General features: G+C 33.3%; 1 protein-coding gene across 1 annotated transcript; it reads left to right on the forward strand.

Moving 5' to 3' along the window:
* Positions 1-337: 337 nt before the first annotated feature.
* LOC102808724 (uncharacterized) lies at positions 338-26,608 on the forward strand. The gene is made up of 11 exons (XM_006820436.3): positions 338-749; positions 2,940-3,049; positions 4,125-4,263; positions 4,431-4,534; positions 10,390-10,446; positions 11,021-11,188; positions 12,347-12,477; positions 18,954-19,033; positions 20,543-20,746; positions 21,816-21,920; positions 23,200-26,608. Exons 1-11 carry the CDS (start codon positions 567-569, stop codon positions 23,275-23,277), a joined length of 1,359 nt encoding a protein of 452 aa, XP_006820499.1. The 5' UTR covers positions 338-566; the 3' UTR covers positions 23,278-26,608.
* Positions 26,609-27,162: the final 554 nt, after the last annotated feature.

Here is a 27,162-nt window from a genome sequence, read left to right on the forward strand (position 1 = left end):
TGCCATACTTGCAACGTACGAGTTATAAGTAACGAAATATAAAAACGCCGTACTTGCACCATATGACTTATCACCGAATAAATATAAACACACGTTCAGTTACTAGCAAGGTCGAAGTTATCAGTAAATAAAAAAAAATAGTTGTAATGCACGACTTATTAATTAGTAAAAAAATTAAAAAAAACGCTGTATTTGCAATGCATGCACGAGTTATATAATTAGTTAACAAATTTAAAAAACGTACTTGCAACGTACTATTTATTAGTAAAGACATAAAAACGTTGTTTTCAGCGAGCTCACATGTCTTTTAAAGTGAAAATCAACGACGAGAGAGGGCGCCTCAGGATTTGACCTACATTGTGATCGGAATGACGCCATTGTTCATGATTTATGGAGCTAAAACTGCATGTGTGTACACATGAGGATGTGCTACACAGAAAGCTCCATTTCACAATGTTCTAAACAAGTTAGACTGTAACTATCAACGACACGTTTTACATTCATCGTAGTATGCGATGTCATAGTAGTACGGTCGTAGCAGTACATGAGAAAGCGGACACGGAAACATGATGATAGTACTCAAACACAGGAGAACTGTTTTATTGTTATTGATTGTGATTGTAATTGTGGTTTGCTGTTGCCTTCTTCAATTGGTATTAGCTACATGTAATACTACGCGCACGCTACAGTCGTTGAGTGTCGGTCCAAAAAAAATGAAAATTATTTCGTCGTCTGTGACCCACACACGTGTGAGTATAAAGTTCAAAGCTGTCTGTCCATAACTCTCATATCTTGTGTTGATCTTCAGTCTCTGTGATGCATTTAGTGTCCTTAAAGGGCGGTGGTCGTCGCGCCACGCATGCGCAAAATATGTTTCTCGTATGAGCAAAGATGGCGATTTTGTTGCACAGAACAATGAGTACAACCTGAGACGTTACGAAGCTTTAACTAGGTAATTTCTTTGCTGATTGGAATGTACTAGAAGACCTGTTATTCTGCCCTGAAACTGAATAAATATATAACTGAATCAAGATCACACTTATGTGAGCACAGTTCATGGTGATTGCATGTGTATGACTAATTGATCAAAACAGAGAAACTTGGAACATGTACTAATACAAATTATTATTGGCAAAAATTGTTATATTTTGGGCAATTTGTGTCCGCAATTTGCAACTTGTTTGACGATCAAATACAAGATGATCCTAATCAAGCATCAACTTCTGGATCCATATGTCTGACATTAGACTGTCAACAGTCAACAAACTCTAAAGGCATTTCAGCGAAGGCCTAAGGACTGTTCACTTCTGGCATAGTTTCCCTTAATTGATAATAATTATCCAATTTGAGTAATAAGTAACTTTTCAGCTTTTCGCTAATTTAGTCTGTATTAATCATCACATTATAGTGAAATTTTTTACATGTGCAACCTGAAACAATATACAGACCTAAATCTATGCTTAGTAATTGCTTAATTTGTATAATATTTCATTTGGTTCATTTGGGTGTAATCTCCACACATGATTAGTTTAATGTTGAAAACATGCATATTGATTATATGTATTAGCCTATTTCTGATATCTAGAAAAATCAGATTTAAATTGAATTCATCACAGAGGTGCTCTGGAATTAATTGTACTGAAAAATACATCTAAAAATATTAGTTGCCAAGCTTCTTGTATAAAAAGGCAAATCTTATATTTTCAATCAATTTTAATGTGTCTCCATATACTCTCAGCACACAGGAGTTCTTTCTAAGCTTTCTTTGATTTCATATTTTCTTCAATTTTTCTGGGAATTTTTTGGGAATTTTCAGTTTTTACTTGGAAAATTTGGATATTTTTGTCCCAATCTTCTGAAAGAAAAGTGCAGACTATAAACGGGGCAATTTTGTGAATTCGTGATGAAAAGAGGGAACTGGTGGTGAAAAGGTTAATTTGTATTTTATCTTATTTGCTTTATTTGTAGCTTTATCAATTGTATGGTGCTATTTTACATATTATGAGTAAAGCTGATTCTTTGATTTCCAATTTACCAGTATTTTTTCATTTCTAATTTTATGAAGTCATGGTGCTGTCCTTTGGGGGGGGGGGGGGGGGGGGGCACACTGTGAGCTCATGCATTGTGAAAGGTATTCAATTACTGTGTACATGTTAGTGTTGTTTCTATGGTTTCCAAAGTGTGTTTTGCCGAATAAAATAAAGTAATGTAAATAAACATTTACATTACTTTTGTTTTGTGTCATTAATAAACTATTTGTACTATATATTGGTGTATATTTCATGTGACAAATATTTGCTAAATCAGTGAAAACCTTGAAATCTCCTATAGATGTGGTGTTAAAATGATTTTTGAGAGAATTTCTCCCTGCAAACACCATTGAATCATCAAAATATTACATTTCCTGGCAAGGGAAATTAAACTGTTTATTGTATATGTGCTGTTCCATTTATGATCATCATATTGAAAAAAAAATACAGTTTGCAGCTGACAGACCACTGTTTTTTAGCTTTTTAATTTTTTCATCCAATCAATTTATTTTTTATTTGATATTAAAACAAAGAAAATAATTTATGAAAGGCATATTTAGTTTGTATTTATTTTGTCTACCAATTCATTATGGTTGTATTTTTCTTTTGAGGGGGGAGGCTCCCATGGCTACATGTTCATGCATGTTTCTATGGTCAAAATAAGCAATATTTTACTGATTCAGTACACACAATAACAATTGCATGTTTTGTTTTTATGCACTTCTATTAGAGATTCTTTTCTAATTGAGCCAATACAGTAATTGATTTTTGCAATTAACTAAACTTGCATGAGATGCTGTGGCATTCATTTCTATTTCAAGTGTATAGTTTATATGTATAAATAGTTTTTTTTTCTTTATTTTATTTCATATAGTTTTTAAATAGTTTATATTTATCTATTTTTAACAGGAGTGGTATAAACAAAATTGTTTACATTTTAAACTAGATGAAGTTTTATCAATTGAGTACTTACATGTGATGATGAAGAGATGGCAGTTATCTACTAATAAAGACTGTATGTAAGTAAAAAATGTAAATTTTGTTTTTATTGTATTTTAATATGTTTGAGGGTTAAAGATATTTAGATTTTAACAAATTTGACTCAATGCATGAATTAACTAAATCTTAATTTAGCAAAAGTGCCAATAATCTGATTGTGACAATATACTCTATTCTAATTAGTGACATCTTAACGTGCTCGCTAAAAAAACATGTTTTACAATAATTGATCTGTGATTCAGATATTCGCTAAAAGTTACTAAGTTAAGATAAATGTTGTTAATTGGTGGTGTATGATAATTTTCTACAATGATGCTTGAATAATGGATGTACAAGTGGTAGGGAATATTGTTTTATTACCATGTAGTTATTTAGAAAAATTGCAAAATTTTATTCGCTATTGTAAATAACCACTAAATTTAACTAGATTTGTTTAATTTTGATGGTGGTGATTTATAACAACAATAATAAATCCCCCGTGGCATAAAATATAGGATTAAAAAAATAACAGAATATAAATTTTTATGGGGTAGATTACCCTGAATTCCCAGCAATGCTAGGCACCCTGTAGGAGATCTCTGTATGCAAATTATTTACAGCCAGGATTATTGTCGTGTATAAAAGTCTGCAATATTAAAGTGGGGGAGTCGTCACCTGTGCATGCGTCAGATGGCCATAGCGTGTCATTGTTTACAAACAAGCATCTACCCATGAACCTTTGCATTTTTAGAGTGTGTTGTTATCGTTGCTTGGGACTCAATTCCTGCGCGTGCGCTTTAAATTTGATTCGACCATGTATTATTTTTTTTTATATATACATTTGTACTATAAATGCATTAATTACAGTATTCACTGGGCTTTAAATTTCGCTATTTTTTCTGATAAGTAAAACCTGCTAAATTAAATCTATGTGAACATGTAAAATAACAATAAAACTCATTGTTTCTTTGACAAATTAGTGAAATTAAAACACAGTGAATATGCTCAGAACATCAAAATGGTGAAATTAAATGACTATACAATACTAGTATATAACATTGGTAGCTAATTTCTCATGGCACAGTTCACCTATTTTGATAACCTTTTTTCAAACAGATATGTTTATAACAAGTTTGTTGATATTTATAATATTACTTGGAGTTCTGGAAAAGTTGTTATATCAAATACGTTCAAGCCAAAAGTTCTGAAATGGTTGAATAATAATAGAAGTCTTTATGCTGAGGTTCTTGACCAGGTGAGTTTTTTCTATTTATTCATGAAAAACTGCATCTTTGTTATTCCTACATGGAAAACAGCATTTTTGTGTTATGTCAAAACGAATATTATTTTGGAATGGAAAGTGTGTATATGTTGGTTCCCATGGCAACTACTATAATTTTATGAAATGTTTATCTTTCACAGCATATTATATCTATTTTTAACAAATATACACATGAGAACACAATATTCAATCCAGTGCGAGCGAAGAGACCCGGTGTATCAGGTGATAAAGACGTCAAAAGATAGTGAGTACTACTGTAACTGTTTTTTACTTTGATTTCAATATTTCTTATTCTTAAATAGTGTTTTTTAATTTACGGCCAGTTACCTTGCTCTCAAACATTTTTGACATGTGCTCTTATGTTTAATAGCACATATGTGTCAAACTCTGTCTATAATTAATCATCAGTCAATTTTAAACACTTCCTTTCATTTTGGGAGGGAGGGTGATCAGGTTTGGAAAAAAAAGTTGAAAAAAAGTTTTCAAGATTCCTAATGTGGACCAAAAACAGTACATATATAGCCTGTTTCATACCTGTTTATACTGTGGAATACTTTATTTTTGCTGGAATTAATTTTCGCTGAAAAGGCTTTTTGGGCATTTTGTATGGAAATTATTATTACTGATTTTTGATGAGTTTAATGTGAAATATAGGAAAAAAAGTATATTCACTGGATTTTATTTTCATGGAATCATCACTTCAGCGAAAATAACGAAAATAAATTCCAAGTGAAAATAAAGTATTCTACAGTAGTTTAAATAAACGCTCAGCTTAACTTATACTGATAATAGCATGTTTATTTTGTTGAAGTTGGCTATTAAATCCGACAACTTAGGTACCAAGTACATTTCGCCCAGCAATAGTACCACATAGTTTACACTATGACTCACATTCACTTTAAACCCAATCATCTTTAATAATCATTATATTAAAATAAAAATTATCATATATTGTAACATAATGAATGGGAATAACATTTGAATGATTCCATATTATGTAAATGCATGAAGAAACTCGGATCGTATTTAAACAAAAATAAACGTCCAGTGATGGAACATCAATAAACCTGCGTAATAATAATTCACTTATTATATTATTGTTATATGCTATTTCTCAGTACTGGCAGCATGGGATTAACAAAGATAAAATGCCTCCTATTTCATGTTGTCCTTGTAACATAAAAAATGTTAAATTTGTGAAAATTAATGAAATTACATATTTTTTTTTGTAATGTCCTTCCTGTTTTTAACTCATGTGTGTCTATTATATTATACACTTTATATTACTTTGTTGTTATCAAGTATGTACATTTGGGTCCAGTTTAATCTGATAGGACGTCATTGTCTAATTTTATCTTCTTTCACAGAATAAACCTGCATTATTTTTTCCAATTTCGTTGTGGCATTATGATTTGTTACTGGGCTGTATTCGAAATAAGTACGAAATGCCAGACTAAGCAAACAAATCAATCATCAGAATTGTATGCAATAAACATGTTGAGTAGTTTATTACATCAATAAAGTATATCCACTGATATACTGGAGTCCTTAGTGTAAAGGTTGCTTAAACTGGGAGCACTGTAAAACACAGTAAAGACAGGTGCAGAAAAGGCTGCATGTCTTAATGGGAGTGGTGGGAGTGTTTTGATTGGTTGAAACACAGTCCCTCAACACCGTGTTAAGGGACTGTGGTTGAAATTAAACATTGTAGATGCTACATAATAAGGTGGTGTTTGACTCCCATGTGCGAAGCACAAAATGGGAGTCTTTGCAGTTAGTGTGTCTGTATGTGTGTGTGTGTATGTGTGTGTGTGTGTGTGTATGTGTGTCCGTCTGTTCCACTGATATCTCAAGAACCATACATCAGTTTTTGATGAAACTTGGTACATAGATGCTCTGGGCTAATGCGCAGATTTGATTAGGTTTTGGTAAAATTTCATGCATATTAATTACCTAATTTGCATGATAATAAGCTAATTTTTAGCTGTTCCATTGATATCTAAAGAACCACTTATTGGATTTTGATGAAACTTGGTACATGGATGCTCTGAACTAATGCTTGGTTTTGATTAGTTTTTGGTAAAAATTACCTAATTACTAATTACCTAATTTGCATAATGATTAGTCAATTTTTGGTTTTTCCACTGATATCTCAAGTACTAATCATCACATTTCAATGAAACTTGGTACATAGATGTCATAGGACACTGCACAGACCTGATAGTTTTTAAGGTAATGTCAGTGCATATTAATTACCTAATTTGCATAATTAATTAATTTTCAGCTTTTGATGTTTCAAGTAGTAAGCATTACATTTCAATGAAACTTGGTACATAGATCCTCAAGGACTATGCAGAGATTGATTGTTTTGGGATAAATATTTGTGTGTATTAATTACCTAATTTGCATAATTAGTTAATTTTCAGCTTTTCCACAGATATCTCAAGTACTAATTATCACATTGCAATGAAACTTGGTACATAGATCCTTTAGGACTATCAAGAGACCTGATTAGTTTTAGGGTAAATAATTGTGTATATTAATTACCTAATTTGCATATTTAATTAATTTTCAGCTTTCACACTGATTTCTCAAGTACTAATCATCACATTTCAATGAAACTTTGTACATGGATGCTGTGGGACAATAGACAATTGTGGGTTAAAATCTGTACATATTATTTACTAATTTACATAATTAACCACTTTTAAGCTATCACACTGATATCTAAAGTACTAATTATTCCATTTCAATGAAACTCAGTGCAAAGATGCTCTAGGACAAACCTGATTAGTTTGGGGTTAAAATCTGTTTATATTAGTTCCCTAATTAGCATAATAATTTATAATTTTTTTTGGTTCCAATCACATTTCAATAAAACTTGGTACATAGATGGTCTGTTACATTGCGCAGACCTCATTAGTTTTCCATTAAAATCTGTTCATATTTATTTTCTGATTTGCATTATTAGTTTTCGGCTTTTCCATCACTATCACTATCTATGACAAGTAATTTTGAATTATATTTAATGTGTCTCCAATACTCTCAGCACATGGGAGTTCTTTCTAAGCTTTCTATTGCGTTTGCACTATAATTTTTTTCTTTGGAAATGTTCAATAACACATCTATTTATAGACATGGCTTTAGAGCAAAGATTATGTATGAATTTTATTAAAATGTGTACTACTGGGTAATGCTTTCATCTAATAAACACAGCATTTAAATGTTTTGAATAATAATGATTAAAATAATGATTAAAATTACCAGTAATACAACATTTTTTTCAAAAATTTTGTTCAGAACCTCTTGCCAATAAGATATAATGTTCATTTATTTAAAATTAGCAAATAAATTATAGAAAAGTATATAAAAATGTACAATTTGTTGCACCAATTTGTGATAATGGTGCGAATTATATTTTATTTAAGGTTGCTACATTGTAGCATTAAATCATTGTTATCGTGTAACATATATTTATTTTATATTGGTGTCACCTGTACCTACTTCATTGTTTCTAAATGGTTGCCGGGTGGCGCCATTTGTGTGTGACAGCATTAAACACTGCAGTAGTAGAGGATCCTTTCATTATGATGATCACAAGATCGAAGAAGAATGTTTTTTTTTTATTTAAAAAATACATTTCAGTTTTACGTAAATCTCATATGAAATACTTTTACAAATTTACCCCATTTCTTTATGTGCATTTAATTTCCCTTTTTTGTTGGCAATAACATATTCAGTGTTCTGAATATTTTGAACAAACGGTTTAAGATGTTTGAAATGTGGAATTTTTCCTTTACATTTGCAGATATAATAACAAATTAAGCAACAATGACTCATGTGGGTCTCCCAGCAGAGTTGTTTCATCAGATAAAGTATTTCTCAACCCTGTATGTTTTCCCTATTGCTCAGAAAATGCCTTCCAAAACAACTGAACAAGAGGACACCTTATCATAAGGTGCATAATTGTTTTCACTTCCCCTTTACAAAATGTACACATTTTAGATTGGCAAATCTGGGGCAAAATTTTATTTAGTTACATTTGTCATTATAAAGTTGTGGTTTATTTTCCATTGAAATTCCCTCAATTTAGTATCTATTGTTATTTATTCCCCTTTCAGTCCGAAAACGGGGACTTATGTTTTGACCTCCGTGCATGTGTGTGTCTGTGCGTGCATCCGGACCTGTATCTTAGAAATGCCTGGACCAATCACAATCAAACTTCACACATACATCATACATGATATTATACATATGCACATCAATTTGTTTCACGATCTGATTCAAGATAGCCGAATGGTGGCCATTTTTGTGCTAAAAATCCTAAAAATCAAGCATTTCTCGGCTGTTTACAGATGAATTTTGTTCAAACTTGGTATATACATTAGACATTATGGGACCTTGATGCAAATAATTTTGTTTTTCAGATAAGATTAAAAATGGCTGACTGGCGGTCATTTTGCATTAATGAATGCGGTTCTCTTGTCATATCTCTGACTTGCTTTCACTGATTATGTTCAAATTTTCAATATTCATTATACATCATGTCATAGATAAACAGATATACATGTATTGGTTTGACGATCCTATTCAAAATGGCCGAATGGTGGTCATTTTTGTGCTAAAAAATCATCAAATATCAAGCATTTCTGGGATTTATGGATGGATTTCGTTCCAACTTGGTACATACATTAGACAATACGGGTTCCTGATACACGTCATTTTATTTTTCAGATTGGATTCAAAATGGCTGACTGGCGGCCATTTTGTTTTAATGATTGGGTTTCCAGAGCCATATCTCTTGAATGCTTTGACTTATTATATTCAAATTTTATATATTTGTTATACATCGTGTTTATATATATATATATATATACATGTATTCAAAATGGCTGATTTTGGAATGCTGTTCCAGAGCAATATCTCTCAATATGGACAAGTACTTGTTTGACGATCAGATACAAATGTCAATCATTTTAATGTTAAAAAATCATATTCCTGACATGGTTATATTCCAGCTATATTACTATAAACAAAACTATATATCTTAAATTTGATAACTAACAGGGACTGTGCCATGCATGGCTTGTTTGAATGGTAATTTATAGATGGTTTCCCAGCCATGCCCTCCTCCGAGCGTGGGGGGAATAAAACTTTGTGAAACAAAACCCTTAACAATTTGCTTTGCTATACATTGATTTAAGTAAATATGTAAATCAACAAACTTCACCCCAATCATCTGTTCCTGTCCCACACCTCTCTTTAACCCTGATGGTACTGATGATATAATACCATTCCATTTCAAAAACATGTGCTTTAGGACACCTTTAATTTGTTTCATTATTTCTTTCCAATCCAATATAAAACCCCTCTTATTGAAAAGTTGCCCCACATAGTGAATCCTCACATCATCAAATTCTTTGTAATTAAATCTTTTATCAGCAATCGAAAGATTTTTGTTATTCCATATTATTTCGGGTGGTCAATTTCCTGGGCGTTTTCCCGTCCGGTGTTTGCACTGTATTCTATCGTTTCCTCCAATTCACTGCACTTCTTCTCCACCTCCCCCATTCGTATTAACATTCCTGCTATATCCCTGAAACCTGCCTCTGTGCTTCATTTTAGATCAGTGATCAGTTTACTGATAGTTTTCAGAGAATAGCTTGAGACTTCATCATTTTCGGACCCCGATTCTCCTAACAACCCCCCTTTTGGCCTCCTTCACGCTTGTCTTCGACGCCATGTGGGCTTCCATAAGTTTCTTTTCCTTGGTTTCTTTTTCCTTCTGTTTTTTCACCTTTTCCTTTGTATTCTTTGATGACATTTTGTCAGCGTATTCTCTGTATCTTTACACTTCTATCTCATATGTTTCCAGCGGAGGGCGTCTTCTATTCCTTCAGAAACTTTTTAACAAAGTGGGGCCGATGTAGCGGGGTAGCTCATTCAAACATGGTCACGTGACTCTCTGCAAGAAGAATGTAGTTTGTTCTGCTTCATGAAATGAGAATAACTGTTTAGATCTACATGCATGATTTACACAGATGTACTTTATTAACATAATTGTTTGTAATGAGTCTAACAATCTGATTTTGTTTACAGTGTGGACGATTTAATAAATAGCTCAAAACAGGACTGTGATTTCTGTGCCTACAAAACGTAAGTAACAAATTATGGCTTGTATGTAAACCATATACACCCTCAAATTTATTATTTTGTTCAGAACATCCAGATTTGTTTTTGATAGTCATGGTCTGTTTATGTTTAGTCCATGACTTGAAATACTAATATAAAAATTCTAAAATCACTTTTTAAATTAAAATATTAATTTAAAAGTTTTTAGAATACAATTTTTAACTGGTTGAGTATCAGTGATACAAAAACATTCAATGCATTACATGTGGGACCATTTGTTGTTAGAAAGCAAAATTTACATCAAAACACAATAAATTGCAATGTTCAAAAAAAACAACAGATTACCGGTACAAATACGACTGAATAGATTCTTGGAATGTATAAAAAGTTTTAAAGGTAAATTAAAGTGTTTTAAAGTTAAAATTAGAGATCGATACAAGTGTACCTTTGAAAAAGTGGTTTAAAATAACCAGTTCTGATCATTTAACGATTTTGAAATTTAACAAACCAGTCAGCAACTTAGCTGTCAATGTTCTTGTTTTGGTGTTCAAAACAATATGGCGATGACAGAAATAAAAATAATGTTTTTTATTTTCAGTAAAACAGCTGAAGATAGTATGGGACGTATTGAATCAAAGCATTCTGTGACTGCAGCAAATACATTTAAGTTTGATGCTCATCATGAGTTGATATTGATCAAACAACATAACTGTATCACTTTCACTGAAGAACAATTTTTAGATGCTATGAACACTGCTAAAAAATGGTGAGTAGTTAAAGTTACAATGTTTTCTTCATTGAAATGTGAATTGCAGACAAAGCTGAGTGAAATTATTAATATGTGTGTGTCGTCTTACGGCATTGACAACTTTAAATTATTGATTTCGTTTTGAAACAGCTTGATCAATTGCCTGATACATGTATTTTATATGCAGATGCCTCAAGTGGAATTCTCTCACATTTGATCATTTCATGGTGTTAACTTTGAATATCTAATTTAAATGAATGTTTTTAGCTCCATTGCCGACTTTGTCGAGCGGAGCTTATCATATGAGTGATTGTCTGTCGTCGTCTGTGTCAATGTTTTAATTTTTCGACTTCTTCTTGAAAACTACAAGCCTGAATGCTTTGATACTTGGTGTATATGTACCTTGGGTAGACCTCTCTTAGGTTTGTTCATTTCATCATTTCATCATGATATCTTTAATTATCTAATTTTGATGATTATTTTTGTCGTTTTTGGTAAAAAGTGATATTTTCGACTTCTTGTTAAAAACAGCAAGTGCCATTGCTTTGATATTATTTATATTGATATCTTCTGTTCTTTAATTGCCATGTGCATTGCTAACAGCGGAGCTATCTCAGCCGATAGGCTGCTTGTTTATTTTATTATTATGCAGCTAGTCCAATTGTTTTAATATATGTTCATTTTATGACAATATATCCTAAATCCAACTTCTACTACTATACTATGGATCAAATTGTTTTTAGATTATGTATCCAAAACAGTAGAGCTACATGTAATTGTGTTATATACATGGGAATTTTAAACAATTCAATGCCAGTAAACATCCTCACATGTAACAGCATATCTCAGTAGCTTTCTTGACAGACAAGTTTGTTTTGCAGATTGCTACTTTGAGTTGGCCTCAGATTCGTTCATTTCATGATAATATCATTAATTCTCTATTTTTACTAAATATTTTTGTCATTTTGGTAAAAAATTATGTATAATTTTGGTTAATTTTCATAGAAAATTTGACCTCCTGGCTGTTCTATAAATTGAATATGAGCTTTATTGTTCTTAGAGGACAGCAAAGTTTTTTCAGTGGTCAGCTCACTTGTATACTGAATACATGAATGTAATGTTTTTATTATTTTAAGAATGATTTATCATTAAAATATTTGTTTATTTATCTTCAAGGTTCAACAAAGTTTATGAAAAAGATAAAAGTTGCAAATACCCCCAAGTGTCATGGGATAATTTACCAAAAGCAAGTGCTAGTCAAATTCATCCACATGCCCAGGCAACTCTCAGACCTGCTAGATACCATGGTAAGTCATTCCAAATCAACATTGGTCTTGCTGGTGATTCATAGAAATGTAGAGGCTAGAAGATTTTGCTTACATAAGCTGAAATGAGACAATATTAAATTAGCTGCTTAATATTGGTCATGGCTCCCGTACTAACCATGTCTGCTTATTACCCAAAGGTACCTATGTTATAAATTTCATCAAAATTTGCTAGAAAGTATTTGAGATTTGACTTACAAAAGCTGAAACAAGATAATTAACATGAAAATTAATGCTGGACTACATGGAGCAAACACTCAGTAGGAAAAAAAGCTATGTTTTAATTAATCAGCCAAAGACATAATAGACAGATAATTTGCATAATAGTCACCAACCATAGCAAATATAAACAGTCTCTTCCATTCAGTACAAGCTCAGACTAGTAATACAAGTATTAGTAGTCCGAGGTACAATTTACACGCTTGCCATTTACGGTCGTCCACAAATTTAATTTCTTTAAATATCTCGCTCTTCAAGCAGTCGACTATGAAACCGTCTATGGTGTCGACTATGACAGTGACGAAAGAAAACTAATCCAAGGAAATTTGGGGAAGAACGTCGACAGTATGTAAAGCGATTATTATGAAAATTTAATCATGGAAGGTACTAACGTTAGTACCTTCCCCGAGTTAAGCGATCAGACTATGGAGGTATAAACAGAAGGTAGAAAATTTGAGCACATGGCAGACTTAGTTTTCGTGACCAAATTACGTGTCATGGACTCAATGAGTCGGAAGTGAACACTTGGCCCCCGGACTTGGCCACACGTAAATCCTGAGACAAGCAGCTGTAAAAGAAACGTACGCGTCTGCGTGTGTGAGCATCCTTGTTTTACCTGTTTCATTTTTCTTAATCTTCACATTCTCAATAAATAATTTGACGGATTCAATGAAGTTAGATTTGTTATACATGATATGGAAAGTGAACTGAATGTAAGATACTGGCAGTAGTCCCCGCCAGCAGTTGTTCTGGTACTATGTGTTACGCGTTGAAGATGGAAAAAGAATCATCACACTAATTTTGTCACAACAGTTTTGGGAACTAAAAACGGAAAACACGATTTATGGTGAACAGGTTATTTTACAAATCCACAAAATAATAACGGAACAAACAAAATGAAAATTCGCCGCCCAATCGACAGTCAGACAACTTTAAACCCAAGCGATTCAGTTCAGCACTCGCTGTGACTTCTCTCCCTCTCATTGCCATTCAAATCAGATAATATAAATCTTCGTCGAGACATCTCGCGTAGTAAAAAAAAATGTAGTTGATGCGTTCAGCCACGGTTATTGGTTCAGCAGCAAAGCAAGAGAATGACCTTCCATGGAGGGCAATGTATGGTAATGAGTCTTCCAGAAAAGGAGTGTCTCCTCCCACAACTTAATAATGGATATGTAAATCATGACGTCATTTTGACGTGGGTTTGTCACGCCGTGAAACAGTGTTTCCTATTGGATTCGGGAGCATAATTTCGTACTTTATAACTAATTGTGACCACGTATATTTACACATATACGTGATTATGACAGACAGATACCATAACTAGTGGTTACGAGTTTGTTTTGATCCAAGGGACACATGGATTTTGAGTTAGCCGACGATACGTTGCTGCTAAGTTGTTTTTGCCGTTTTCTCGGTTAAACAAAACAGGTATTCACGGAAACTGCAAGCCTTTGATCTTGAGTTCTTGTGGACGTATTATACTAATTTTTCGCACAGACACTCTTCGATATGTTCCCTCTCAAGCGGCTCTGGGATTTTTCTATTTTGCTAATTGTTTCAAAATTACGTTCTAATTTCTGAATACCGGTGGTGGTTTAGGGTATCGGCTGGTATTCCTACCCCCCCCCCCCCCCATAGAGACTGCGTATTACAGTTGATTATAGTTCCTGGGCTCCCTGTGAAAGAACCAGATCACATTGTTTTTTCAACATTGCTAAATAATTATTTCTTCTCCAACTATCATGTAGATATATATCTCAATCAACACGGAATGGTGGTGAGCGTCGTCTGAATACTGTTTTGTTGCCAATGTTCCACTAAATTCGTTTATTCATTGGTTCAATTATTTTTTTTTACCAAAAATGGCTTTCTGTGTTTACACACATATCACGTGACTATACACGTCCATACACACACTATCTTGTTGATTTCACATCCAATGTGAAATAGGCTTTCCATCAATATATAGCTTTGTGTGGTTCAGTAAATATTTTATATGAAAATATCAGTTTAGAAAATCAATACCAAAAACGTGTACAGCATCCTTAATTATTATTAGTCCCCATTCAGACGCAGTTCGAAAAAGGGGGACTTATGTTTTGACCTGTGTGTGTGTGTGTGCGTGCGTGCGTATGTGCGTGCGTGTGTGTGTCCGTGCGTTTGTGCATGCGCCCGGACCTGTATCTTAGAATTGCCTGGACCAATCACAATCAAACTTTACACATACACCATACATGAACATCATACATGAACATCACACATGATAGGATTACTGTATGTCAGTTGTTTTTGTGTGTTTTGATACAAAATTGCCGACTGGCTACCATATGTTGGTGTTATTTTTATTAGTCCCCGTTTGAATGCAGTCCGAAAACAGGGCCTTATGGATTGACCTTTGTGCTTCCATGTGTCTGTGTGTGCGTCTGGACCTGTATCTCAAACATGCCTGGACCAATAACAATCAAACTTCACACATACATCATACATAATATTATACATGTGCATGTCAATTTGTTTCACGATCTGATTCAAGATGGCCAAATGGCGGCCATTTTTGTGCTAAAAATCATCAAAATCAAACATTTTTCAGTTGTTTACAGATGGATTTTGTTCAAACCTTGTATATACGTTGGACATTATAGGACCTTGATGCACATCATTTTGTTTTACGATCTGATTCAAGATGGCCGAATGGCGGCCATTTTTGTGCTAAAAAATCCTAAAAATCAAGCATTTCTGGATGGATTTTGTTCAAACTTGGTACATATATTAGACATTACAGGTTTCTGATGCACATCATTTATTTTTCAGATCAGATTCAAAATGGCTGTCTGGCGGCCATTTTGTTTTAATGAATTGGCTTCTAGACCCATATCTCCGACTTGTTTTGACTGATTATGTTCAAATTTTAAATATTCATCATACATCATGTCATAGATAAACAAATATATTGGTTTGACGATCCTATTCAAAATGGCCAAATGGTGGTCATTTTTGTGCTACAAAATCATCAAATATCAAGCTTTTCTGGCATTTACGGATGGATTTCGTTTAAACTTGGTACATACATTAGACATTACGGGTTCCTGATGCATGTCATTTTATTTTTCAGATTGGATTCCAAATGGCTGACTGGCGGCCATTTTGTTTTAATATTTGGATTCTAGAGCCATATCTCTAAAATGCTTTGACTGATCATATTCAAATTTTATATATTCGTTATACATGTATTCAAAATGGCTGATTTTGAATGCTGTTCCAGAGCAATATCTATCAATATGGACAAGTACTTGTTTGACAATCAGATACAAATGTCAATCATTTTAATGTTAAAAAATCATATTCCTGACATGGTTATATTCCAGCTATATTACTATAAATAAAACTATATATCTTAAAATTGACAACTAACGGGGACTGTGCCATGCATGGCTTGTTTATTTAAAACCAGTGGTACTAGTATACATACAAAATTTATAAAAAAAATTTCAAAACAAATAATAAATGTTAATTTCTGGGGTAATAGGTCAAGGTATTCTGTTACAATATACCATCTAACAGGTATCAACAGGGTGTGTTTCAGTCACTGAGTGCCATAAATAGCCAAGTTGTCCATATGCAATCAGATATCAGATATTCTTACACACATAAAATTCTCCATTTATTTGTGAGTATCATTACCCTACACCTTAACTGTAAAATACTTTATTAGTCCTCGTTCGGACGAAGACCGAAAACAGGACTTATAATTTGGTCTCCGTCCGTCCGGAGTCGTATCTCAGAATCCTTTGGACCGATTCTGTTCATTCTTTGCATGTGCTTCGTACTTTACATGTATGTGGGTCATATGCACATGCAGTGGTTTAGCGATTCGATTCAAAATGGCCGACTGGCAGCCATCTTGTTTTTTGAAAAAGTTGTATTTTGGACATGCTTTGTCAGTTTTCATTCAAATTTGGTACATAGATTATACATGTTATGATACATGTTCCCAACTGTCCGCAAGTCCGTCCGTCCGTGCATCAGTCCGTCCAGAATCATATTTCAGAATCCTTTGGATCGATTCCATTCATTCTTTGCATGTGCCTAGTACTTTATGTGGGACATATGCACATGTAGTGGTTTAGCGATTCGATTCAAAATGGTCGACTGGCAGCCATCTTGTTTTTTGAAAATGTCGTATTTTTTACATGTTTTGTCAGTTTTCATTGAAATTTGGTCCATAGATTATACATGTTATATAGGATACATGTTCATGACAATTTCTTTCGCAACTGGATCAAAGATGGCCGACTGGCAGGCATCTTGTTTTGTTTTTTATGTGTGGTATCTTGGACATGCTTTGTCAGTTTTCATTCAAAATGGTCGACTGGCAGCCATCTTGTTTTTTGAAAATGTCGTATTTTTTACATGTTTTGTCAGTTTTCATTGAAATTTGGTCCATAGATTATACATGTTATATAGGATACATGTTCATGACAATTTCTTTCGCAACTGGATCAAAGATGGCCGACTGGCAGGCATCTTGTTTTGTTTTTTATGTGTGGTATCTTGGACATGCTTTGTCAGTTTTCATTCAAAATGGTCGACTGGCAGCCATCTTGTTTTTTGAAAATGTCGTATTTTTTACATGTTTTGTCAGTTTTCATTGAAATTTGGTCCATAGATTATACATGTTATATAGGATACATGTTCATGACAATTTCTTTTGCAACTGGATCAAAGATGGCCGACTGGCAGGCATCTTGTTTTGTTTTTTATCTTGGACATGCTTTGTCAGTTTTCATTCAAATTTGGCACATACATACATGGTAGGATACATGTCCAGGACAATTTGTTTCAAAATCGGATCAAGGATGGTCAATTGACAGCAATCTGATTTTTTGGCCTTACTACTATATTTCCAAGATTTATGTACCATTTTCATTCGTATTTGGCACATACATCAACATGTCAGTTTGTTTCATAATCAGATCAAAGATAGCTGAATAACAGCTGTTTTTATTTTTGGCCATATTATCTCTGTCACCCATGTATCATTTTCATTGATATTTAGCATGTCATAAATGGATACATGTACATGTCAATTCAATTTGCAATATGAAAAAAATATGGCCAACTGGCGGCCATCTTGTTTGTTTAAAATGTGATAACGTGGACATGCTTTCACTTTTGATCTATGTTTTTGTTTGCTGTCTTAAACCGGAGGGGTTGTCACGCAACACATGTTCGAATTTGATGTGAATAAATAATCTGTTGTATACGCCACTTGGGACTCAAGTTTCAAAGACGCGCTTGCGACAACTCCTCTGTTTTAATATGACGAGCACGAAAATTTAACGGGACACTGTGTCATTTTCAATGACTTGTTTTAGCTAGAATATATTTTCGCTGAATAGACTTTTTGGGTGTTTTGTATGGAATTTATTTTCAATGATTTTTGACGAGTTTAATGTAAAATATAGTAAAAAGGTACATTCGCTGGATATACCTGAAATGTGTAGTATGGTTTTTGATGCTTGTAGTTTTAATATTTCACCACCAGTTCTCTCTTTTCATCACAAATTCACGAGATGGTCCTGTTTATAGTCTGTAATTTCCATCAGAAGATTGGGATCAAAATAACAAAAATTTTTGAGTCAAAACTGAAAATTGACACAGATTTTGTATGTTAATTAGGGTTCATTTTCAGAAATATTGAAGAATATGAGAAAAAAGTGTAGAATAAATTTGGGCATGAAAGTCTGGTGGTGAAAAGGTTGAAGCCTTTTGCACACCAACTTTTACATGTATGATGCAACATAACTGTCGCAATTTTGGCAAATTCATAATGATTTTTTTATGGGAGTGCATCTCGTAGTGCCTGCACACATAATTTATTCGTCTTCTCATCAACATCCCATTCTTTGATTGGTGAACTCTGAATGCGACATGTCTAGAAGTACGTCAGACCACCCAAAATAAACATTCTTCAATTCCAGATTCCATGTAGTGCCAAACAATAATTTGTGTTGCCTACAAGACGCAGACCACCATCAATGATGCAACAGCTAATTAAGTTGCATTATGTTGCACTGTAACGAGTTGCATTGTGAAGGGTGATATGCTTCAGACTTGATACATGCATTTCACAGCAGACTGTTTCAGATAGTACTAGACCTGGAAATTTAAAGCTCTCCAACAATAAAATGTTTTTTTATGTATATTTGAGAATGATATATTAATTTTGTTAAAAGGTCTAATGGAACACCTGAAATTATCTGCTATGGCATACAGAGAGCATACAGGAAGCAACTTTTTTACTGATTTAATTCAGGTAAAACTATTTATTATTATTATACAATATATTACATATGTTGTTCATCAGTTTTCTGATAATTGTACATATTATGTCATAACAGAAGAATGTGCCTGTGCTCTTATGATACAAAGAATGACATCACAGTTGATTGATAACTGAAGAGTGACATCAGTATTTTGATAACTGAAGAGTGACATCAGTTTATTGATAACTGAAGAGTGACATCGCAGGTTATTGATAACTGAAGAATGACATCACAGTTTATTGATAACTGAAGAGTGATATCACAGTTGATTGATAACTGAAGAGTGACATCAGTTTATTGATAACTGAAGAGTGATATCACAGTTTATTGATAACTGAAGAGTGACATTACTGTTTATTGATAACTGAAGAATAACATCAGTTTATTGATAACTGAAGAGTGACATTACTGTTTATTGATAACTGAAGAGTGACATTACTGTTTATTGATAACTGAAGAATAACATCAGTTTATTGATAACTGAAGAGTGATATCACAGTTTATTGATAACTGAAGAGTGACATTACTGTTTATTGATAACTGAAGAATAACATCAGTTTATTGATAACTGAAGAGTGATATCACAGTTGACATCAGTTTATTGATAACTGAAGAGTGACATCACAGTTTATTGATAACTGAAGAGTGACATCACAGTTTATTGATAACTGAAGAGTGACATCACAGTTTATTGATAACTGAAGAGTGACATCACAGTTTATTGATAACTGAAGAGTGATATCAGTTTATTGATAACTGAAGAGTGACATCACAGTTTATTGATAACTGAAGAGTGACATCAGTTTATTGATAACTGAAGAGTGACATCAGTTTATTGATAACTGAAGAGTGACATATCAGTTTATTGATAACTGAAGAGTGACATCAGTTTATTGATAACTGAAGAGTGACATCAGTTTATTGATAACTGAAGAGTGACATCAGTTTATTGATAACTGAAGAGCGACATTAGTTTATTGATAACTGAAGAGCGACATCAGTTTATTGATAACTGAAGAGTGACATCACAGTTTATTGATAACTGAAGAGTGATATCAGTTTATTGATAACTGAAGAGTGACATCACAGTTTATTGATAACTGAAGAGTGACATCACAGTTTATTGATAACTGAAGAGTGACATCAGTTTATTGATAACTGAAGAGTGACATCAGTTTATTGATAACTGAAGAGTGACATCACTGTTTATTGATAACTGAAGAATAACATCAGTTTATGCTGCAACAAAACCCATATTTGTCTGAATTAGATGGTACAAGTTTATTTATTTTCAGTCTTTGTGCGAGTGCAGTCTGAAAACAAGGACTTGTAGTTAGATCTCTGCAAGTCTGTGTGTTCCCTCTTGTATCTTGGATATTTGTGAACTGATTATATTCAAACTTCACGCATACATCCTGTGGCCATGTTAAAAATGCATCAAAATCACTTCATGCCATTCATAAATAACTTGCGACTGATTGTCTATTATTGTTTTATAGATCCATACTGTGTTAGGTCTAACTACAACCTATGGCAATGCAACAGCTCTGGCATACCTCACTCCAAAGAAAGACCATGAAATATTTATTATTAGTCAACATGCTGACGAGGCTTTCTTCAGATTATTGTATTACACTATTAAAGCATTTATGGACGATTTACAACTTTACGCCTGGAGTTTTTTCATGATACTTCCAGAAATGGTACGTGAAATATCAGCTGTACTATTGCAGCTGAAGAGATTTATTTATTTATGTAGTACCCCCTCAGTAGTTCCAATCATCTTGCAACAGTCAGCTTGTTCTTCATTTTATTACCTTGCCCGAAGATGAGAGGGAGAATGTCTTATCATGTTGAATAGCAGTATTCTTACTATACAAGATAGTTACAAATTTGGATGAAAATAAAATTGTTTGTACATGCATGCATTTATGTCCCAGTTTAGAAAACAACCCAGATGTTTAGAGTAGAGATGTTATTTAGATAGTGCAGTGTACCGATATGTATTGTCAATATTTATATTTGGCCAACAAATTCCTAAATACAATATCACTTTGTCACATTGTTAAATTTATAACACATATTACAACGTCAAATTTACCCTAGACTGGCAAAGTCGGGACTTCTTTTCCGTTTTACAAAATGAAATAATTGTACTTTTAATCCTTTCAGCGTGATCGCTAAAGAAATCCCGACTGGACGCATCTGCGGACATTTGACCGCTATTAATTATTCATGATGTCATTGATTATTCATGAGTGGGTGTATGAAAGTAAAAGTGACTTTTTAAAGATTGACTCGATTCTATCGCAGAAATGAATACTTTAACTGTTTTAAGTGCAACGACGATACTTTCATCCATTTTTACTGAAATATCCAATGTAAATAATTAATCTTTTAAAATCGCTGAGACCTCAGAAGTGAAAGGTCACGTACATTATTATAAACATAGATAAGAGATGACGTATACAGCTGCACTCGTTGTCAATGCTAGTCAACATATTTTAATTAGCATAATCAACAGAATGAATCTGCTCCAGTTTTCATTTCAACGCAAAGGGTTGCCTGCAGATGCGTCCAGTCGGGATTTCTTTCGCAGTCACGCTAGTTATTGCGATCACGTTAAAAAGGCTAAATTGAAATTATTTTTTTTCAAAAACAAAAAAGAAGTCCCGATTTTGCCAGTCTAAATTCACCCCTCCAAAATTGTACCTAGAATCTATGAACAACAAGTTTATAGATGTTAAACTGTGTTTGTCTTTTTACAAACAGGGATCATTTGGAACCAAACAGTTGATGCCAGCTATTGTACGAATAATTAGTAGAGGTCCTGCCAATGTGGCTAGAAATGATATTAGCTCTTTGGAACTTTTCGGGGTAAGTGTATTCCATGAAACCAATGAAATGAAAAGATACTAGAAAATATTTAACCTTTTTACCACCCTCTTTTAATGACAAATTCACAAAATAGTCTTAGTTTGCACTTCCCTTCAGAAGATTGCCAAATCTTTTGTGTAAAATCTGAAAATTGATTAAAATTTTGTATGTTGGGAAATGTATGACCTAGAAAAAATACCATATGCAAGTACCAAGATTCACAGAGCTTCAAATTATTTATTTTCTTTGATTTTCTAATTACTGTAAATGTATTAATTATTCACTGGGTTTTAATTTCACTGATAAGTAAAATCTGTTAAATTAAATCTACATGACCATGTAAAATAACAATAGAACTCATTGTTTCCTTGACAAATTTTGGAAATTAAAACACAGTGAATATGCTCAAAACAGTGAAAATAAATTGTTTTACAGTATGTTGAATATTATCAATAGAGGGCGACCTTTATTTTTTGGTTCAATAACTTCAATATTCAACATTTTAATAGCAAATATCTACTTGAACTGTTAGTTGTCAGTGGTGGTATTAATAGGGAAGGATGTGCAGTCATGATAAATAAATTAATATTGTTGTCTTTGCGAATACAAGGATCAGATTATGGATAACTTCAACACTTTTGTTTCTGTGTTGTTGTACATAATACGCACTCTACTGATGCTTTGATTGTTTTTTTTAAAGAGCCATTATGAGTAACTTTTGTATTATTTTTATATACATTGTATGGTTAACCTGTATGTATAGATGACTTTTCGCTATGCTGTGGTCTTCCCTACCTATTGTAGACCATAACTCCATTTATGAAATGATATCCCCACCCTATGCTATGATCTTTCAAACGCAATCTGATTAAAATCTGATGTAGTGTACGGGCTTTAATTATTAATTTAACGTTACATATACAGGGCAAGCCATGTGTAGTTTAACTATGTTTAGAAAGTTGATGTAGATAAACGACGAGTGACAATCATGAATATGAATAGCTCTACTGTCAACTAAAGTTGATAGCTAAAAACCATCTTCAGCTGTTAATATTATAAACACTAATCTTCACTGAATATGAGAAATTTGCCTGACTTGTGGCAACGATTAATAAATGCCATACTTCACTGTAAATAACTCAAATATTGTTATAATTGTATGAATGTATAATGAATGCATGGAATAATGTGCAATATCAATGCTAATTGCCATCTTTGTTGCAAAGTTTTTGTTGTATGCATTTATTAATCCGTTGGTTCATTTCATTATTTTCCACAGGCATCAAATGTAAATATTGATCCATTTAGCATTATTGCTCACATAGAGGAATCTGTCACTAAACGAGGTTGGAGATGACTGAAGCAAGGATAGAAGATCAAGGGACACTTACAATTAACAATCTGATTCAAGATGGCCGAATGGTGGCCATTTTTGTGCTAAAAAATCATAAAAATCAAGCATTTCTCAGCTGTTTACAGATGGATTTTGTTCAAACTTGGTGTATACATTAGACATTATAGGACCTTGATGCAAATAATTTTGTTTTTCAGATTAGATTCAAAATGGCTGACTGGCGGCCATTTTGTTTTAATGAATGTGGTTCTCGTGCTATATGTCTGACTTGCTTTCACTGATTATGTTCAAATTTTAAATATTCATTATACATCATGTCATATATAGACAGAAATATTGGTTTGACGATCCTATTCAAAATGGCTGAATGATGGCCATTTTTGTGCTAAAAAATCATCAAATATCAACCATTTCTGGCATTTATGGATGGATTTCGTTCAAACTTGGTACATAATAGACATTACAGGTTTTTGATGCGCATCATTTATTTTTCAGATCAGATTCAAAATGGCTGTCTGGCGGCCATTTTGTTTTAATGAATAGGCTTCTAGAGCCACATCTCTGACTTGTTTTGACCGATTATGTTTAAATATTCATTATACATCATGTCATAGACAGACAGATATATTGGTTTGACGATCCTATTCAAAATGGCGGGCATTTCTGGATGGATTTCGTTCAAACTTGGTACATACATTAGACATTACGGGTTCCTGATGCATATCATTTTATTTGTCAGATCAGATTCAAAATGACTGTCTGGTGGCCATTTTGTTTTAATGATTGAGCTTCGAGAGCCATATCTCTTAAATGCTTTGACTGATTATATTCAAATTTTATATATTCGTTATACATCATGTTATATATATACATGTATTCAAAATGGCTGATTTTGAATGCTGTTCCAGAGCAATATCTCTCAATATGGACAAGTAATTGTTTGACGATCAGATACAAATCAATCATTTTAATATTAAAAAATCATATTCCTGACATGGTTATAAACAAAACTATATAACTTAAATTTGATAACTAATGGGGACTGTGCCATGCATGGCTTGTTAGTCCCCGTTCGGACGCAGTCCGAAAACGGGGACTTATGTTTTGCCCTGTGTGCGTCCGTGCGTCCGTGATCACCTGTATCTCGAACATGCATGGACCGATTGAGTTCAAACTTCACTCATACATCACACATTATATGGGACATATGCACATGCATTTTTTTCATGATCCGATTAACGATAGCCGAATAGCGGCCATTTTAAGGCCGAAAATGCATCAAAATCGCACATTTTCACCATTCCGGACCCGGATCTCAGTTATGCATGGACGGATTTTGTTCAAATTTGGTACATACATTAAACATAATAGGACCTTGATGCACGTCATTTTTTTTTTGGATCGGGTTCGAAATAGCCGACTGGCGGCCATTTTGTTTTAAAGAATTCAGTTCTGGATCCGTATCTGAGACATGCTTGGATTGATTGAGTTCAAACTTCACACACACAAGGTACATCATGTCACAAATATGTATGTGCATTTGTTTCATGATCTCATTAACGATAGCCAAATGGCGGCCGCTTTAAGGCCGAAAATGCATTGAAATCGCACACTTTCACCATTCCGGACCCGGATCTCAGTTATGCATGGACGGATTTCATTCAAACTTGGTACATACATTAAACATAATAGGACCTTGATGCACGTCATTTTTTTTTTCGGATCAAGTTCGAAATAGCCGACTGGCGGCCATTTTGTTTTAAAGAATTCAGTTCTGGATCCGTATCCGAGACATGCTTGGATTGATCGAGTTCAAACTTCACACACACAAGGTACATCATGTCACAAATATGTATGTGCATTTGTTTCATGATCTCATTAACGATAGCCAAATGGCGGCCGCTTTAAGGCCGAAAATGCATTGAAATCGCACATTTTCACCATTCCGGACCCGTATCTCAGTTATGCATGGATGGATTTTGTTCAAATTTGGTACATACATTAAACATAATAGGACCTTGATGCACGTCTTTTTTTTTTCGGATCAAGTTCGAAATGGCCGACTGGCGGCCATTTTGTTAAAGAATTCAGTTCTGGATCCGTATCCAAGACATGTCTGGATTGATCAAGTTCAAACTTCACACACACATAGTACATCATGTCACAAATAGTCACAATTCCAGAACCGGATCTCAGTCATGCATGGATGGATTTTGTTCAGATTTAGCACAATGTGTTGTACATATGCAGGTGCATTTCGGTCATGATCTGCTTTGAATGTACATGTCACTCAAATATGAACGGAACGGGGACGTGTCATTGACAATGACTTGTTATTATTGTTTTTAGTCTAAGTAATTCCAGAGCATCTCAACCACAAATTCAATTTAATCTGATTTTTTGAGATATCAGAAATATGCTAATAATAGATAATCAATATGCATGTTTATCACCATTAAACTAATCCTGTTTGTGGACTACCTCAATGAACCATTATACAAATTAAGCAATTATTATGCATAGATTTAGGTCTGTATTTTGTTTCAGGGTGCACATGTACAAAGTTTCATTATAATGTGATGAATTAATCCTAACTAAATTAGTGAAAAGCTGAAAAGTAAATTATTATGCAAATTAGGCAATTATTTTAGATGTATATAAACCTAATACTAATTAGATCGTCACATTGTGTTAGAGTATATATGTACCAAGCTTTCATTGAATTAAGATAAGTACTGTCACAGACCATCTATGTACAAAGTTTCATTGAAATGTGATTAGAACCAAAATTATTATGCAAATTAGGTAATTAATATGATCTGATTTCACATTTTGTCTGTTCATTGTCCTTCGTGTCCAAGTAAGTTTCATTGAAATGTGATGATTAGTACTTGAGATATCAGTGGAAAATCAGAAAATTGACTAATCATTATGCAAATTAGGTTAATTATATTCATGGATTTTTACCCAAAACCAATCAATCACACGGGAATGAATGTGTGGTGTTAAAGCCAAGTTTGTATAAAACTGACCTATATTGAAATATGGTCACTAGTCTGTCAAAGGTCATTGAAATGAAAAACTAATTGACATGCATATGCCTCATCCTTATTTGGGAAAACATATGGTAGCCATTTAGAATTAAATCACAAACTGACATGCATCAGTAATCCTGTGTCACGTTTATACAAAGGCCTGAGAAACATTTATGTTCAAATTTTATTGATTTTTTTTCACAAAAGGAACTGCCAACATGTTGATACCCTTAATGGATAAAAACTGATTTACAACAATTTATGAATAAACATTTTATTTATGGTGGATGTGTAATAAAGTTTGTTTTACTATTCATAAATACTGTAAAGGGGTTAATTATTCACTGGGTTTTAATTTTGCTTATTTCGCTGACTGGAAAATGCGCTAAATTAAAACCCAGCAAATATGTAAAAATTGAGCATAGAACACATTATCTAAATGATAAAACTAAATTTAAAACCCACTGAATATGCCTGAAATGGTAAATCAACGAAATTTAAATCCAGTGAAAATTAGTCATTTTACAGTACACTTTGTTGACAGGATTTTTCAATGTATAAATTTCTGCCTTGACTCAACTCGAACTGATTCTTGTTCAGTGACAAAACATTTTACCTCAAGCCTGGACTGCCATCTTTTTGTGCTAGTACTAGTGCAAACATCAATAGAGCCCTGGGTAAATAAAGCCTATGTGCGCCATGTTGATGTCTGTATTGCATGACGCCCCCTCCCCCAGTCACTACACGTCTTGATTGAAGAAGGACCCAAAGATTTTATAGATTTACAGTTAAATAGTAGATAAATAATTTATTGCAAATTGGATACATTGGATTGCATACAGCTTGATTTAAA

The sequence above is a fragment of the Saccoglossus kowalevskii genome, chromosome 3, assembly GCF_978046115.1.
Source record: "Saccoglossus kowalevskii chromosome 3, keSacKowa6.1, whole genome shotgun sequence".
NCBI classification, from domain to species: Eukaryota; Metazoa; Hemichordata; class Enteropneusta; family Harrimaniidae; genus Saccoglossus; species Saccoglossus kowalevskii.